Here is a 17,993-nt window from a genome sequence, read left to right on the forward strand (position 1 = left end):
AATTTTTTTTAAATGGCTTTCTTGGCTACTTTTTCAACGTTGACCCACAGCAAACATGTTGCATTATTTCTCTCCTGTTTCATTTCAAATCATTTCTTTTATTGTTATTGCTATTATTTTCATATTGTGGCCTTGGAGTTCTAGTGTGTGATCCAACTTAAACCTCACCAGAAGGTTAACAATAACAGCGAACGTTGTGTTTTTGTGACATCTCGACCACTCCTACAGTCCAGCACTTACAACACTTACAACTGCTGAAATTGAATGAGTAATTTTGGTATCTGTGGGTACTTGATTTTTGGTGTTTTTAATAGGTATTGACGCTGGAAAAATGTTATTGGCGCATCATTAAGTAGAACCAGATGCTGAAAACGTAACATTGTCTTACTAGTTTGAAAAATGTGTCTTAGAAGAGACAGCAGCACGGTTTTGCGTCCCGTGACTCAGTGCTGAGTTCGCACAAAAACCAGGCCCAATTTCATCCTCGAAATGAAACGATATGATTCGTGTAAATAGTTTCCTCCATGAGTGCTGGTACACTTTAATTACATATGTATGCCTTTAAAATCACTAATATGTATTAGGAAGTAGCTCTGCCGGTCTGTTCGCCGCTCACCGTGACACTTTGGCATTCTTTCCGATCTACAGTCCTTTAAAAGTAAATATCACGCGCCACATTTCAGAGCGTCTTTTGTAACGATCCAGGTTCCGTCTCATGTGGCGTGTTTTTTCCCCCTCCTGTCTGATCATCAGGAAACGTTTTCTTTGTGAAGTGGGTTTATAATTGCCCTAGGCTTTGATGGAGCACACGGTCAAATGAGTCCTGAGTTTTCTGTGTGTGTGTGTGTGTAACAGATGAGCAACAGTGCTGCGATCCCCATGGCAGCCAGCAGCACCTCAATGGCAGCGAGAGGATCCGGAAAACCCATCAGCTTCATCCCAGAGCTGCAGAGCATGATGTGAGTAGATGAGACTTTTTTTTTGTTTTTTTTTTTTACCCAGCTACCTTTTTCCCGCTGTCATTCAACCAACTGCTGAGGTACTTCTCATTTTACACTTCCTAAATATCAAAACGGAGCTAGCCTGCCCGGCGCGGCATAAACACATCAGCGGCTTCCTCTTTTCAAACACACACACATTACACACCCTTTCATGCGCTCTTTCTAATGTGTATTTGAACGTCACTCGTCATCACGATGATCGGTAGTTCAAAAGCAACCAGTCTGTGAGGCTGTGTCAGATGTGAGAAAGTTGCACACTATTCACCAAACCTCAACCTCGTCCAACGCAGCCAAACTTTCTGCACCATCGAGAAGCCAATTAGCCTCAGACATTATGTTCATCACTACTGTAATAAAGAATATGCATCCAGAGCTCCGATTCTGTGGCGGGAATAAGAATAGGCCGTGACTTGCCATTATTCATTTTGAAACATCGATGTTTTGCGGATGTCATTTAACGTTAACTGATTTATACGTCAGTTTAGAGAATGCGAGTCGAGGAATTGGTCCATTAAATCTTTCCATTAAGAATTCGAGTTGAACTTGAAGTCATATGAGGCCAGTCTTCCAATTATACCAATTTGATGTTTAAAAAAAAAAAGATACACAAAAAACGGAATTTCTGCTGCAATCCAGACCTTTTGGATCCAGCACAGCAATTGTGGTTGGTGAAGCCACAGTAATTTATCCTGCCGTTTTGCCAGCAGGCCTCACCTGAGGAGACTTTTAATGTTCTCGGAAATGGCAGATAAACAAAAACAATTCACTTGAAACAGAACAAACTTACTTATTCTAAATTATTTTCCCACAGCGTGTTTTTATTTCATTTTAATTTTCATTCATTTTCTGGATTTCGCCAATAAAAAAAATCATTTATTTATTTATTTATTTTTATATTTTTATATTTTTATATTTTTATATTTTTATATTTTTATATTTTTATTTATTTATATTAGTCTTTATTACTAGCCTTTATTTATTTATTTTTATCCCAAATCCTTTATTTTTCTTGTAAGTTCACCATTATGGTGACTTCATTATACTCTGTTAATTAGTTACAGTTAGTTATGCATTCATTTTATATAAAGAATGTAAAATATAAATGACTCCAGACATCTTGTGAGCATTTCAGCTTCACTTCTTCTTCAGATCTTCAGCATCTCAGCTCATACTGCTAAAAAAGTTTATTACCCCCTCCTCAATTTTTCAAAACAATTAAAGCAGAATCAGATCTATGAGACAGAAATCATAGTGTCTCATAGAGCTTCCTTAACAAAACGTATTACAATGGTATTCCTCTGGCACAGCTATCCCTCTCTTTCCTGTATTCATCATGTTTCTGTTCCACCGCGCACTAATAACTCTGCACTGGCGCTTCTTTCTGAACGCGAGTCAGTCAGAGTGACGCTAGTAAACTGCGTGATCCTGACATTTATGTCTGCGGATTGTAAAACAGGCACGTTTTCGGAGCATGTGTTTTTTTTTTTTCTTCTTCTCGACAGTGTCTGGAGCGCTGAGGGAGGAAAATGTAAAGACGGTTTCCTCTGGCTCTCGTTGCCATGACTGTCTGCCGCCTCCTGCCTTCATGGAGGTCCTTAATTGAGATCACTTGTACTTATAAATGGCAGGAAGTGCTGTGGTTCATGTGAGAAGAAATGGAACTGTAGCATGGCTTTTAAAAGAAAACGGAGGCTACTGTCTCAGTGATCTAACCCGAGCCTCTGGAGCATTTTTGTCTGTCACTTTTTCTCTTTTGCTGATAACATCAGCATTTCAGCATTGTGACGCTGATAAAAGGGTAAATTCTGTCCATCTCGAGCATCCTGCTGCATTAGGCCTATAGATTGACTGCACTTGGGCATTTCTCGAGAAAGACATTGGAAGATAAAATGGAGATTAGAGCGAGGCTGCATATTCCATGGTATGTGGGATTTATTACACATTTGCCTGGATTATTCCGGAAATTCAGTACTGCTAGCACAGTGACCGAGTCAGAGTAGTAAAGCAGCCCCATTAATACCTAGTTAGGTGCAGCAGTGTGTTGATAATTTGACAGTCCAAGCTAAAGGAGCTCAGAGTCGAGGTTTGTTTTTTTAGGAACCGTGCCAGTGATCACTTTTGTCACTCATGGATGAAATAACTCAGCCGCTTTGTCTCTCTATCTATTCCCCTGCCTGCTTTGAAACCGAGCGGCCGCTCGTGTCAGACTCTCCCGTTTGTTCAGAAATGATTCAAAAACTTGCCCTTCCTTCCACTCCTAATCATCCTGACATTTAATACGCCGATCCACACTAAAAAGTGCTTACTTTGGACCGGGAAATTCCATACTACACGCATAAGGTGCTAAGCATAACACAGACAGTTGAATATGGCCAACGTTCAGCGTTTCCTTTGTTTGTGGATCCGACTCGCCTACATCTTTTTCCTGAATTACTCGCACTGTTTAAATACATTTATTGTACACCTATAAAGGAAGCGGCGGCCTGTGTGATTGATGGCTTTGTTAGCTTTATATAATGGCAGATTAGTGACTTGTGGATGCTCATGTGCCACAGAAAGAGTAGAGGTTTTTTACAGATTGCTGATTTTGTTAATTTTAAAAAATGTTAAATTCTCTATTCTAACTCGTCAGAAGGTGTTGGTCAATTTTTTTTTAACAGCAGCTCGGACAGTCGGTTCTGACAGCAAAGCCAATCAGGTTTATATTAATGCGCTCGTTTTAGTCCATTATTTTATAGTAACAGCTTGTTTGGCAGACGGATTAAACAAATTGCGAAAGGAGCCTCCAGTGTCAGAGATCTGTAACGTCCAGAGGTAAAGCCAACTCAGGAAAGTCTTCAGGATGAAGAGCTTTACGCTTTGCTTTTTTTTCTTCTTACTTTTAATGTCAAAAGGGAAAGAAACCGATGCGGGTCAGGGAATGACTGTTTGTTGGTGTTATAACAGGAAGTAACTGTGTCACAGATGTCCACGATTTGAACTGTAGTAAAAAAAAATTCAATCTGTCATTCTTGAACTTTTAACCCTTAAAGGAACCAATGAAAAAATATTTTAGATAAAATTCTTATTAATAGACATCTAAAAAATGCATTTTTCCCCAAATTTATGTTTTTATTTAGAACTCTACCATGCAGCTGAGATTTCTGTTTATGGAAAATCTTGCTTTTTATTTGCACTACTATTTCACGAGCCTTTTTTCAATAATAAATGTACCTTTAACTTAGTTAGCCAGTCTACCGTACAGTACGGACCTCAGTTAAAGAGTAAATAAAGAAACATTTGAAATAAAGTGCCTCAGGGTGTGCTGTTATTGGAAAATAATCAACTTAGGGGTGGTAACCACCATGTCTTTGATTATTCTCCTCTAACAGCATGCCTTGCTGTCTTTTATCCCTTATTTAAACTTCGTAAGAAGTAAATATAATAGGTTTATTTATTAAAGAAGACAGTATTGATTTATGATATTTTTAAACTATTATCAGTGACTGAAAGAAGAGAACAATCATATTAATAATGTTGTCTTTTGTCCATAATTTTGCCTAAATGTAGACAGCATTTTACTCATACCAGGGTTTGAAGAAGAAAAAGGGAAATTTGCTCCAGTGGTCATTTGTCCTTTAGCCAATAAAAAGTGGCAGCGTATCATTACCTCTTCCTCAGTCGAAGTGCCTCTCTGAGAAAACTTAATATAAGCTCAGCGCTTAAACACATCGCTGCAGTGCCAGTCGTATAAAATAGTGAAATGACATTTTTGTGGCTTCAGGTCTCTTACGCTGACGGACACGACTCTGCACATCGACAATTTTGCGGCATTTTTAAGCTGAAGTTACGACAATAAGCTCAACTAAAAAATCCTTTTTTAAGCTTATGTACAATTGTGCAATAGGCAAACTTGGGACAAATATTTATTTTGCTATATTTATTTGTGGCATGGTGTTAATACTATGGTATTTGTACACCCTGCCCAAACCCACAACAGCATTTTTGTGGGCTTGAGGTTGTCTAGCATTTCTTTCTGTGTTCTGTTGCTCGTTCATATCTGAAATGCTTCTAGCTGAAAAAAGCTACTAGGACGTTTAGATAAACACTGTGGTAACTGAACTATACAGGAGAAGTAGGTGCTGAAATGTTAGCATGGTCCTCTTAGCTTTATCCCTTCAAAGGGTTCTGCCTTTTATTTATTTTTTTAAACATTTTATAACTTAAAAAAAAAACAACAACAAAAAAACTAAGAACAGTTCAATAAAAATGAGAAAACTTTTATCTCTATATAGGGATGCTTGTTTATTAGTTATATTATAGCCATTACTTTGCAATGGCCCAAGTAACGACTGACACCAAAAATACATCATTTTATAACTTTAAAACCAACACCTACTTATTACATAAAGGTTAAGAGTGAAATTTATTTAAAGTTGAACTCGTACATCTTTTACTGTGCGGACAGTCAGGGACAGTCAGGCTTCCTGAATTAGACATATTTACTCTCCGTGTTTGTGTTTTCTTTCTGTTAAATGAAGTACAAAAGTGTTTGTGCTTGAATATCTGTGACTCGTGGCTACAGGCAGAACCCAGCTGTCGCTACACCCAAAGGCTGTTTAGAAAGCCTCAGTGTCAAATGAGGCCAAAGCTGGGCCCTTGTGAGTGCACACACACACACACACACACACACACACACTCATGCCTCCGTGGGACATACTGTATCCACTGATGCCACACACACACACCTCTATGAACTATATAAATATTCAGTCTGCACCATCTCTGTTGAAATAATTGTATTGAAGATGACTTTTTTTGTGTGTTTCATGTGCCTGAAATAAAATTAAAGGTTGTAACATAAAATACTTAAGTTCTTGTATAACTGCCAATTTTTTTCTGAATTATTAACAAGGGCATGCTCTCTATCGTAATCATCATCATAATTAGGCGGCCCATGAGAATAATTAAAAAGTCATTTGCGAGCATTAATGAGCATGTAGTACATTTCTCAGCCTGTCTGAGCCGTTGCCCTCCCACACCAGCGCTTGAAGTTTTGGCACCCCGTGGGCATGTGCTTAATTCCGTACACTGTCTCCTGGGCTTCTGCACTCATAAAGCTGCCTTTACTTCCAAGGCCCCTTGAATGTTTTCCTTAACCAGGATGGAGACGAGTCCCTTTGGAAGTGAGCAGCAATAATGAGTTGGCACACACGCAGTCTCCGCTTAACCAGACTGTAATTTGGGGACTGAATAGAGCCTCTCATCACTATTATTTGTTTACTGCAGTGTTTCTGCTGTGAAATCCACAGCGACAAACACACCTCTCTGATGTTTTTGAGATACATATATATATATATATATATATATATATATATATATATATATATATATATATATATATATATATATGAGAGAGAGAGAGAGAGAGAGATACACACACATACACACAAAGCAGCGTTACAGTATCCTATTTAATAGGTACGGTTTTAAACACTGCCCCTAAAATGAATCTAAAAATGAATCTTAAGTAATGGAAAACAAGCAAATGAGGAAAATGAAACCTTTTGGAATGATATACATCATAATTCCTCATTTGCTTACTTTCCATTATTTCAGACTCGTTTTAGGGACCGTGTTTAAACCAATACCTATTAAATAGGCTCCTATAATGTGTAGTAAAAATCTCGTAGCCACATTGAACCTTAACTGCAGCTCCAGCACCCAGTTTTGTGGTTGGCTTAAATCTGAACTCATTAACAGCTTGAGCTATGGCTAACTCTGAAGTCAGACAAGTGCTGTGCTCGATACAGAAACTGTGGACACTCATCTGTGAACATGCTGAACATCATCCAGCAACAAGCTGCCAGAGACTGATTGTGATTTCTGCATGTGATGATCTCATTTTTATGCTATCATTTTTTTTCTTCCTTGACCTTGTGGCTTTCTGCTGATACTGAATCTGGATACTGGCTTATACTGGTTAGGGACTTAGAAAAGACACACATTATTTCTGCGAAATGAATTTGGTGTTATTATTATTATTATTATTATTATTATTATTATTATTATTGTGGAATCCAGCAAGTCTCTGAATGCTAATCACTCTGCTTGGTTTAATGACGTTAGGCTCGAAAGTAAGCTCCGCCTTCCAACGACACTGATAAGACAAAATCCTGACATGATCCTGAATATGCAAATGGTCAGATTTGATCTGAGAGTGGAAAGTTGAGTACTTGAAAGAGTATCAATGATTCATTAGCCGACTTTAAAATGATAAAGCCGCTGTTAGACACATGTTCCAGCCGGCGCATCATTATACTGCTACACGCAGTTTCTAAAAACTTTTCATCTAAAAAATGTTGGGAGTGAATCATACAAAAGGTTACAAAGGTTGTTTTTCACTGTCGCTATAGGAATATTTCACAGTTAGCTTTGTGAAGTCTAGCGCATAAATATTAAAAAAAAAAGATCCGACAACAGAAATTTTGCGCTCTCCATGTCTAGACTTTCGTTCTAGTCGCACCTCTCCTAATTTGGTGCAGTCTTCGTATCTTATTTGAGGAAATCATGTTTATTAATAGATAACGTTAATATTTAGCGGCGGAGGAGAGAGGCAGTTGTCTTTGTCAGCAAAACGACAGCTTAAACTGTGAACTTGTATAAAAGCAGCTCACGCTTCTGTTACTTTTTTCCCTCCTTGCTCTTGTTTTCTTCAAAATTGCTTCCTCCAAGTGAACTCAAACACTTCCTTTCATTCCGCTGTGCAAAACAACAACTTGGAGAATTTGCCTTTGGACGTCTAATACATATTTAAAGCCACGGAGGATCGTTTTAATAGACAGTGTCAACCTTGCTGAGGGGGTTATGACTGATGAATTTTACATCACAGTGACAGAGCTGTCATTTCCCCACACAATCCACCGAGATCTTGAAACACCTTTTTTATGAGTAGCTGGGGCTTACAGTAAACACACCAGACAATGAAACAGGAGCTGAAGTAACTATAGCAGCCTCCCGAATGCCGTCACACGATGAGTCAACAGACATCCGAATCAGAAAAACAGCATTGTTGACAACAGATGTAGAGTTAATACTTAATAGCACACACACACACACAGCCACTGTTTTCCTTCTCTGGACTTTAACACTGGCTTCATCACAGAGTTTGAAATTGTATATAGAAATCCATCTTATATGGAGGTTTTTTTCACTCCGTATTAAAAAGCATGGTGTGTGTTCACTCTGGCCAGTTTATATATGAGGATAGTTTAATGATTTCTGTTACTAGCCAAGCGGTTCAGTCTGTTAAAGTGATCATATCCTCTCAGATTGTGCTGTGTGATGTGTAGTAAGCCAAAGTGATGGCACCCCGGCATGAAAGCAGCAGAAACCCAAGCCGGGAATCGGATACTGCTGAAACAGACACATTGCATGTGTCATACCTGTACGTTTCTCTCGGAGCGGTAATGTGATTCTCACAGGTGTGTGTTTTGCTCTGTGTGTGGTGCTTGCATAGGCTAATGGCTGTGGTCGGATTACCATGGCAGGTTGAGAGGGGTTGTATTGTTATTTAGTGCTAATGGTTTGTTTTACATGTGCACTGAGAATGTTTGTGTTTGCGTGTGTGTTTCACGGATCCGATACGTGTGTTGTTACACAGGAGGTTTATCTATTACATTGTCTCATTTACTCCCTTTCATCCGCGTCTCTTTCCCGTCTTTGCCGCTTTTTCTGAATGGATCTGGAAGGACGCAGATTTGATATCAGGACTCGGTTTATGTGTGAAGTCTGTATTATTTTCAGATATTAATCTCTTACGAAAACAAGCGTACTTTATTCCACGCAGAGCAAGCGCTGCACTAGAGATTCAGACACACTGTCTGATTCTGAGGTTCACTCTTGTTGTTTAGATCTCAAAATGTACATTTTAAAGAGGAAATAAAGCATTACATGAGCCCGTTTGAAAACACTAGATTTCCCTTGTGGTGAATTTCGGAGCCACGGCTCGAAGCAGAAACCGAGGATGAGAGTCGCTGCCAATGCGTCCAGCTCCACTCCTCTGCGCTCCTCTCCTCCACCGGTCAGGCTCCTGCCTCACATTTTTACATTCTGTTTTTCCTTATAGCCCTTGTGTGTATCATATTATAAATATTTTAAAGTAATGCCCTAGTCAAAGAAAAGCTCGCATTCCAGCCGAGGTTAAACCAATAGAGCACGCTGGCTCTGGCCGTGGCCGGTGTTGGGTAGAACAGGTAGAGCCTTGTTAAGTATGGAGCCTCTGTAGTCCTGGACTCGCTTCATTATGGTAGAGTCAAAACAGCCATCCGGAGTCAAAGTCCACTTATCTGAACATTAAATATTTTCCTCTCGAAAACTGCCCCGAAGCCTCCACACACTAGAACTGCCCCGGTAATTGAAGCCGTACCCAAGGTACGTTTAAAGACACATGTTGGGCTTTCAATTATCCTGTTTATGGAGTATATGTTTCTATAGCTGTATCCTTCCCTTCTTCCAAATAGACTCTTGAAAAGAAATATGAGATGAGGTAATTGACTTAAGACTCCTGAAGTCTCTCAGATCAAACCCTACTCCATGTTTCTCTTACTGAAGAATCACAAAAATGCAATCTTTATTTTTACATCATGATTCAGGCTGAGATCGTTGTCTCCGCAGATGGAAAATAATAAGTTTTGAATGAAAGTGTTTTCTGAATGAAGACGTAAATCATGTCTTGCTACTTTTTTTTTTTTTTTTTGCACTCCGGCTTCTGCTGCGACGTCTCTCTGTGATTCATTTTGCAGATGGCTATCGTGCCATGCGGCTTAGCGAGCAATTAGTTAATGGAAGAATTTGCCTAAGCTGCTGCGCTCTTAACTCAGAGCTTCTTCTACAAATGCATTTCCATCAACATCCTGTTAGTAGCTCGTCTCCCGGCGCAGTCTCGGTGTCAGCGCACTCCTCACACAGCGCTGCGTCAGAGCCAGAGAGCGAGCGCGAGGGCCGGGGCCGCTTTGTGGCCACTCTGATGGTTTGTTGACTGGGTTCCTATGTAACAGAAGTTTTTTTTTTTTTTTTCGTGTTATGGGGCTATTTATTGTTTCCCAGCTTTAATGTTGTGTTTGGCAGAACTCGAGTCTATGGTTAAGTGTTTGATTATTTTTTCAGAAGCTCTTCACAGAAGACCTCAATGCCTCCCTTTGTCACATAGAGAAAGACCCGTGACAACTGCTTTCTACAGCAGAAATGTTTATCACTCAGTATGACATTATTTTGACATCGTTCACGACATCACGAAAGTATTAGATTAAAGTTTAATGTTAATGAAGTCAGGCGTGTGTGACGAAAACGATTTACCTTCAGTGTGAAACTTCTTCAAAACACACATTTATTCTCTTTGCATCTTTAAACTGCAGCATGTTAGTTTCTGATAAGATGATCCATCTTTCCGCATCTTCTTCCTGACTCACGGGCGAGACACGGCACTTTGAAGTCTTGTGGCTGTATCGGGCTAAAAAAGCTTCCTTATCCAACAGTGTCCATATCAAATTACTCTCCCAGTCCTTTGAAGAGCTCGCTCATTTTTCTTACAGCCTTTCTATTTACCATGTGGTTTGCAAGCCATCGAACCTTTTTTTTTTTTTTTTGCCTCTCAGACTTGTGCTCTTGTATTCCACTTTTCCTTCCCTCGCTTGATTGAAATTGTCTGACCGCGTCTCTGTGATTGCACGTATCGGCCCTCTTTGTTTGGGAAACCCACATGCGTACTCTAATTCGTCTGAGTTCTTACTAAAGTTAATTAAAAAAAATAATAATAATTGTTACCTTGCACTTAAAACAATATAAACTGTTTTTGGGAATTTCACTGACTCAATGTTAGCACTAAAGTAAATGTTACATGCTGAGGTATTTGTTTTGACCATGTAAAATTAACTTGTTGATACACAGTGATGCAGAGTAAATACACACGGCGTTAGACACATATGATTGAGGTTTAGGCAAAAACGTCAGCGAGCAGATGGAACACGCTTAGAAATAATAGTGTGTTAAAGACCCCTAATTAGTCTCTGGACATTGCTTCAACCTGGTAGACAAACTAAACTCAGGTGAGACCTGTTTGTCTAAATGGAAATGCATTTAAATGTAAATAAGACACAGCCCCCTCATGAAAAAATAAATAAATAAATAAATAAAAAAAGATTGACTTTAAAATGTAGTGTCATGAAACACCCACAGGCCTCAGCGCTCTCTCCAGGCTAGTTGGGTTCATTAATATCGCATTTCAGTGCCAAAGTTTTGTTAACCAATTAACGCCATTAACCCTCACTGCTCAGCCCGCAGGACCACCGTGCTCACGAAATGAGAAGCACATGCACCCGTGAGCACTGTAACACGCTTGTAATTGATTAGTGATGCCTGGAGAACTGTGAGGTTAACACCACATGCCTGGATCATGGCTACGACAGGGCTCGCCTTCTGCGACCTGATGTCTTTCACCAGGTCCACTTCAGTCCAGTCGTTTGCTCTCGTGCTCAGTTTTGTGAGTTGATTCGATTTTTTGGACAGGAAGTCGTGTTGAGGTCATGCTGAATGATCATCTCGTGGATGTGGTGTTCTCTTTCTTGGGAATCTTAGTTAGTTTTAGTGAATAAATAAAATAGCAAGTATTGATGTGATGTACTTATTGGAAATAAAATACACTTTTCACACACAATTCTGAGCGTGAGCTTCCCTGCCTGGTCTTGTGTTTAAAGCGTGGCTGTACGCAGACGGTGATGACAAACCCACTGCGTGTCTCAGTGTCAGTATCAGTGCTGAGCGCTCCTGCAGGAGAAGCCTATCATTTCCCAATTATGAGAAGCCTTATGCTGAAACTTCTGTAAGTACAGCATTTCATTATAAACTTCTACCAACTCTGCCGGTTCCTTTTATATTTTTATCTTGTCTTTCTTTTTAGTTATCAGTTCCTGGTTCGTGGGTGTTGCCTTGATTACTTCATTTAGTTTCCTTCACATTTTGCGTACATTAGTATATTTGAAAATCTTGTGGTATTCAAATGCACTTTGCATATATTTTGTTTTTTGCGTGTGGTTTTTCATCCGTCACCTTCCCGGCCCTCTCTCTCTCTCTCTCTCTCTCTCTCTCTCTCTCTCTCTCTCTCTCTCTCCAGCCCGGAGTTCTTAAAAAGCAGTCCGCAAAACTTTTATAGCACATTTCTCTCCTCTTTTTTAACAAAAAGCCCCATTTAAAGACAGTTTTGATTTCTGAAGTCAGCTTCCTGTTCGTGTTTAAAGTCAAAACTAACCTCCTGACGAAGGCGTAGAGGGGGGAGGCTTTGTAGGACTGCATTCATGCCTAAGAAATTCATTCCTGTGCATGTTTCTAGCTGAGAAATACCGAAATACATTCAGGTCAAATCAAAGCCCGTGTCTGTAAATAGATTTAAACACACATGCGTACAACACACTCCCGCTCCCATAGTCACATCTAAAGCCATTCTTCCACATCTTGATTTAATGCGGCCTGTAAATCGAAATGGAGTCACTGTTTATATGTTTCAAAGCCATTTTTCCCCCTCTGTCATCGTTCCACAAATATAGATTTAAGTTCTACAAACACGAACAGTTTGCAAACATGTCAGCTTCTTAACATGTTTGCAAAAGTAAGCACTGGACGCATTCTCTGTCGCAAAGTGGCTCTCGTGCATCGTGCCCTAAGCCTGGTGTGATGAAGTGTGCACGTGTGTGTGTGCATGTGCATGACTGCTTATTGACCTGGAGCCGGTGCATTTTGCCGAGGTGGCTTCCGAATGACCCGCGCCTGAACCACAGCACACCGAAATGAAAATAAATTTTTTCACAGCACTTACCCCAGAAGAAGTTTTGCTGACACGGAGTGACCGAGCTGAAAAGGCTGTTAGATGCCATCACCACACTTGGATATATCCTCGCCAGATAACGTCTCCTTTCGAGGTCGCCGTGACCCTGGACGTGCTAAACTGAGAGCACAAACCATATCAGGCCATATGGAAGAAAAAAAAACCCTCAGCAAGCCTTACATGTCATTAATGAAGCGCTCAGTACAGTGCACACTATTTGTGTATTGCCACATGTCAGAGAGAGAGAGAGAGTGAAAGAGAGAGAGAGAGAGTGAGTGAGTGAGTGAGTGAGTGTAAAGCACAGCACAGATATTGGATGGAGCAGAATGAAGCCGATACGAGTGTGGTTAGAGCGTACTTACTGACTTGTCGGGTCTCTGGGAGTGGGGTTGACCCGCGCCGATTAACCATTTACGCCCCAGTGGCTCCCTGCACTCGTCCTGGGCAAAGCGCTCGCACCGCACTTGTGGTTCTGTGGTTGTTTGTGAGGGGAATGAAACATTCTCACCATCCAAAAAACGTGTATGCTTTCAAACACACTTTTTTCCCCCTCCTTGTGGGCTGTTACTGGAGAGGCTGGGTCATGTGTTTTGTGACATCAGAGCACAAAAGTAGAGTGAGACAGCCTCTATCGTCCTCCTTTCGCTCATGCTGTGTGTTTTTTTTTTTTTCTTCTTCTTCTTCTTTTTCCCCCCTCGTCCCGTCAGCAGCTCAACGTTTCCTCCACACATCCACACAGAAGAATGAGCTCCGGCTCCGCGAGGAAGGGGCCGGAGCTCTCGACTTTTCAACAGAACTTCATCTCATTTGCAGCTCTGAGCACATGGAGAGATTTTTTTCCTCCCGCTCTCTCTCTCTCTCTCTCTCACTTTCCTAGAGTTTACAGAATCCCGATGCTCTCTGATGATGATTAACAGTCAATCAAATCAGTGAACAGCTCCTTTGTTTTTAATTGCAGCTCAGACTCATGACTGATATTCCTCAAACACTCAAATACTTAATATTTATTTGTATTCATCTTTGCTGGATTGTTTCTCTGGACTTTCAATGGATGGCTCACAATGTGCTTGCTCTGTGTGTGTGTGTGTGTGTGAGAGAGAGAGAGTGAGTGTGTGTGTGTGTGTGCTACATAATTGACCCTGCATGCAGTGACAGCGTGGAGACTGGTGTAGGTTCAGTGTTAAATCACGTCTGTCTTTCTCCTGCTCTCTCCTGCCGCGCTCTCCATAGTGGGAATTAGCAGCAGTGATTCATCAGCATGTCTCACACACCTTGCAGGCTGGAGCTTTGGCAGCGGCTCATAGCTGCCTCCACACTCTTCAGCTCAGGTGAAAAATGTGCTGTAGTAATTCATGTCCATGCTATTTTTTTTTTCCCGGTTCAGGGTCACACCGGGTGCCTGTAGTGAATGTGTAATTATTCAGCCAGATTGGATTTATGGTTTGTTGCAAGGAAAGCAGACGTGGTTGCTATTTTTGAATTGTCTTACATTTTTGTCAACTCTGTGTGACACACACACACACACACTTTGCTATTACAGGCTGATAAAGATAGGAAGTATGTGTGTATATATATATTTATACATAAACACACACTTTGCTGTTACAGACTGATAAAGACAGATAAAGACAGGATAAAGACATGTATTTATACATAGACAATAGGCAAAAATGTCAATATCACAGTATATCAAAGCGTTTATATGATAAATGATGAGCAGAATGTAGAGTATGAGGTTATAGAGATTATTAAAAAGAGGTTATAAAAAAAATAAAAAATCCTGGTAGTGACAAAGTAATATTGCAATAAAAATAATAAATAAATGTAAAAAAAAAAAAGGAAATAAAAAAATCAGTTTCCAGCAGTAGAAAATTGGCTTATTGGCTGCTTATTATATATAAATTTAAAAGATATATTTACAAAAAAAGATATCATGATACTTATGATATCTCAAAAAACAAACAAACAAACAAACAAAAAAAACAGTATCACTATTTTATCCTTATGTTACCCAGCCTTATGAACCGGTGTATTACCTGCGCTGCAGCAGGATGAAATCACATGTACGTTGTATATTTATTTACTTTTTATCTATATGACTTTGTTTATTGTCTATATTAATTAAAAAATTTAGCTTAGAAAGGACAGAATTTACAGAGAAGCAGGGTGACTAGGGCAATCGTCCTTCATCGACCATGCAATCGAAGTGCTTCTACAGCTCAAGGGCCATTTATCTAGACCACAAGTGTCGTATAATTACTGTTACTATTCGCCTTCGGCTTTTTCTTAAGTCTTTCATAGCTAAGGTCCGGTTACTGTGAGCTTGCGGCGCTAAAAAAGAAAGAAAATATTAAAAAATCTCATCTCTTATGGCTGTACAGGATGTGGCGAGGCTATAACAGGAAACGCCTCAGCCACAACTGCCTCTTAAGGCTCCAAGGTGATGTGAAGTGATATTCCTTCAGCAGTGCATTAAGCATCCATCACATTCAGTGCAGCGCTATTGTACTTTCCTTCTCTGTGGAAACGTTATATATATATATATATATACACACACACAAATGCACACACTCTCCCTCAGACCTCACTGCCATGCTGGATTCCAGACACCTCATCATTTATTTCATGATATTTCATATGGATAATTTTCTCCTTAGCATGCGTCCGTGCTGCAGTCGTGGTGTCTGTGCTGTTTTAGGTGAGCGGCGGTGGTCCCTGTGCAGGCGCACCGCTTTTTCGTGGCCAGTGTGTAAGGAGAAACCGGAATGTGCGGTGCCCGTTTCAGGCTGGGTTTTAGCTTGGCGAGCGTCACTGCGGACCACACAGGCATAAACAGGGCTTTAGATGGTAGAACATTATTCCTGGCTTGTGCAAAAAACCCGCACTAATGCCTCTAGGAGACATTACTCTCCCACTAGGTGATCTGAAAGATTACACAAATTACCGGCGTTGTTGGATTTGCCGCCGCAGCACCGTTCAGAGGGTCAGTATGCGCTGATGACCGCACCGAGATGACATTACTCCAGTCACAGCCGAATCGCCCATCACTACGCCGTAGACGTGACATCGTCGCTCTTCCTGATGTGTGTTCTAGAATATTCTCTTTAACAAACTTAACAGAAGTTAGTCACGCTTACATACTACTTCTCTTCCTCTAACTACTGACTACTTTTTAAAGCTACAGCATTTTACATTTCCCATAACAGGAAATTGTTTAATGAAATGCTTAAAAATGTTATACACTGTTTAATTGTTTAAAAGTCGAAGCCAGAAATAGGGTTCCATTCAATCCAAATGGGTTGAATACTTGAATACTTAAATTAGCATGTGAAATCGGGGTTTATTGGACAAATACGACTTTATTTACTTACAAACCGTGCTGTTTCGGAGGTAGGTGGTTCAAAAATAAGAATTACTGTGAGTCTGCTGTGTTCATTTCTGGTGTAATCAGAGATTTTATCCAATACAAACACAACACTGCCTACACTCCAGCTTAAAAATACAACCAGGCTTAGAAATCCGTGCCATGTGTCTCATGGTCAGGTTTATGAATCAGATTTTCAGAGGTGCCCTTTTGTCTGATTTTTTTTCCCTTTTTTTTCTTTTTGTTTGGGGGGGGGGATTTGGTCTTTTGCAGAAAAAATAAACACAATAAAATAAAAAGATATTTTTACACCTAGTTTTAGTTAAAGATGTGTAAATATTGTACTTTTGCCTGGTAGGAAGTGAAGATGATTTCAGGTGCAGGAGTGAATTTAGCCAAACTCCTGTACACACACACACACACACACAGACAAAGAGAGAGAGAGAAAGAGAGCTACCTCTTAGTGCTTGGTCATACTTGGCGGATTTTGTCAGCTCCAGTGGCTTTTTCTTGCGGCAAGGCCACTTCTTCAGAACGGCAATTAAAGGAGAAGAGCCTGTCATTTTTGACAATTATCACAAGTCCAGTTGCCTGGCAAACTGGCACTCACACACAGTGACGCTCCAAATGATGTCAGTCTGAGCGTACGATGTCATTTAACGCAGAGGTAGAGGGAAAGAAACAACTTCTGCTCCAAACAGAACTCGGAGTTTATGGATTATTTACAGCCGTCTTTAACGCGTCACGAGCTGAGAATATCCTCAGGGCAGTGTTTGTGGCGTGACACCTGTCTGCAGTGGACGCTCAGATGCCTTCATCCGATGCTAGTCCACTCCTGTCCTTTAGAATCAGTTGAGTTTTTTGTCTTTGGGGTCTACTTAAAGATGAGATATGAGATGTAGCTTTATTAAAGCCAATGTTGAGGAAATTCAAGTTGACATGTACGAGGAGAGAAAATCGATCACAAATAGTGTCAAATAACAAGTAATACAAGTTAAAAAAATAAATAAATGAATGAATGCATAAATAAATAAATAAATAAATAAATGAAATGCGTAAATCAATAAATAAAAGTAAAACTGAACATTAAAATAAATAATCTAGATGCTCTTTATGTGAAGATTTAATCAGAAATTCATTTATTTTCTTAACATTATTCATTTTTTGTTGTTGTTTCAAATCAAATTTGTCACAGAAATGTGAAATAATCAAAGTAAAAGTGCACACACTGTGATCTTCAGCTCCCCTGGCCGATTGTGTCCAATTAGTTTGTGTTAAAACCGTGGGAGGCAGACAGGAGCGCCGCTTCAGCCCCACACACCAGCGAGAAGCTGCACTGATCTTCTAATCAACAACATCAGGATATTCTCGGCTAAATCAGAAGGCAGGGCTTTAAGTCGTATTACCGCGAGGGAAAGCGATACGCCGCTCTTTACTCGCATTTCTCATTTCTCTGTTGCGACTTTCCAAAAGAATGTCTGGACGTCTCGCGCTTTCCCTCAGACTCGAGGCTGCGCTTATTTTCTCCACTCAGACTTACATTCATTAGAATTTGTACGCAGAAGGAAACTTCTGGCTCTCTTCAGCCGGCTCCATGCTGCTGCTGCTGCTGCTCTCTGCCTCGAGTCTGACTCAACAACTTCCTGCCTTTTTTTGTAATGAATTGAAATAAACGTCTCTGAAATTTTAGAATTGGTTTATTTTACCCCAAGTAGTCTCTCTCTCTCTCTCTCTCTCTCTCTCTCTGTCTCACACTCTCTCTCTCTCTGTC

General features: G+C 40.1%; 2 protein-coding genes across 8 annotated transcripts in view; one reads left to right on the forward strand and one right to left on the reverse strand.

Moving 5' to 3' along the window:
* runx2a (RUNX family transcription factor 2a) overlaps positions 1-13,374 on the reverse strand; it is a 40,639-nt gene extending 27,265 nt beyond the window's left edge. The window contains exons 1-2 of one of the 3 annotated variants that reach the window (XM_058398998.1): positions 13,221-13,374; positions 12,850-12,978 (exon numbers count right to left, since the gene is read on the reverse strand). In XM_058398998.1, the coding sequence (XP_058254981.1) occupies positions 12,850-12,907 (58 nt within the window). In that variant the 5' untranslated portion in view covers positions 12,908-12,978; positions 13,221-13,374. Of the gene's footprint in view, positions 1-12,849; positions 13,082-13,220 lie in introns of those variants that run through there. The other 2 variants (XM_058398996.1, XM_058398997.1) reach the window with 2 other exon arrangements.
* supt3h (SPT3 homolog, SAGA and STAGA complex component) overlaps positions 1-17,993 on the forward strand; it is a 92,475-nt gene that overhangs the window by 4,685 nt on the left and 69,797 nt on the right. For 4 of the 5 annotated variants that reach the window (XM_058399002.1, XM_058399001.1, XM_058399000.1 and 1 more), the window contains exon 2: positions 856-959. In XM_058399002.1, coding sequence (XP_058254985.1) covers positions 856-959 — 104 coding nt within the window. Of the gene's footprint in view, positions 1-855; positions 960-11,840; positions 11,860-17,993 lie in introns of those variants that run through there. The other variant, XM_058399003.1, reaches the window with a different exon arrangement.

This window comes from Hemibagrus wyckioides, linkage group LG09 (genome assembly GCF_019097595.1).
Source record: "Hemibagrus wyckioides isolate EC202008001 linkage group LG09, SWU_Hwy_1.0, whole genome shotgun sequence".
In the NCBI taxonomy this organism is placed as follows: domain Eukaryota; kingdom Metazoa; phylum Chordata; class Actinopteri; order Siluriformes; family Bagridae; genus Hemibagrus; species Hemibagrus wyckioides.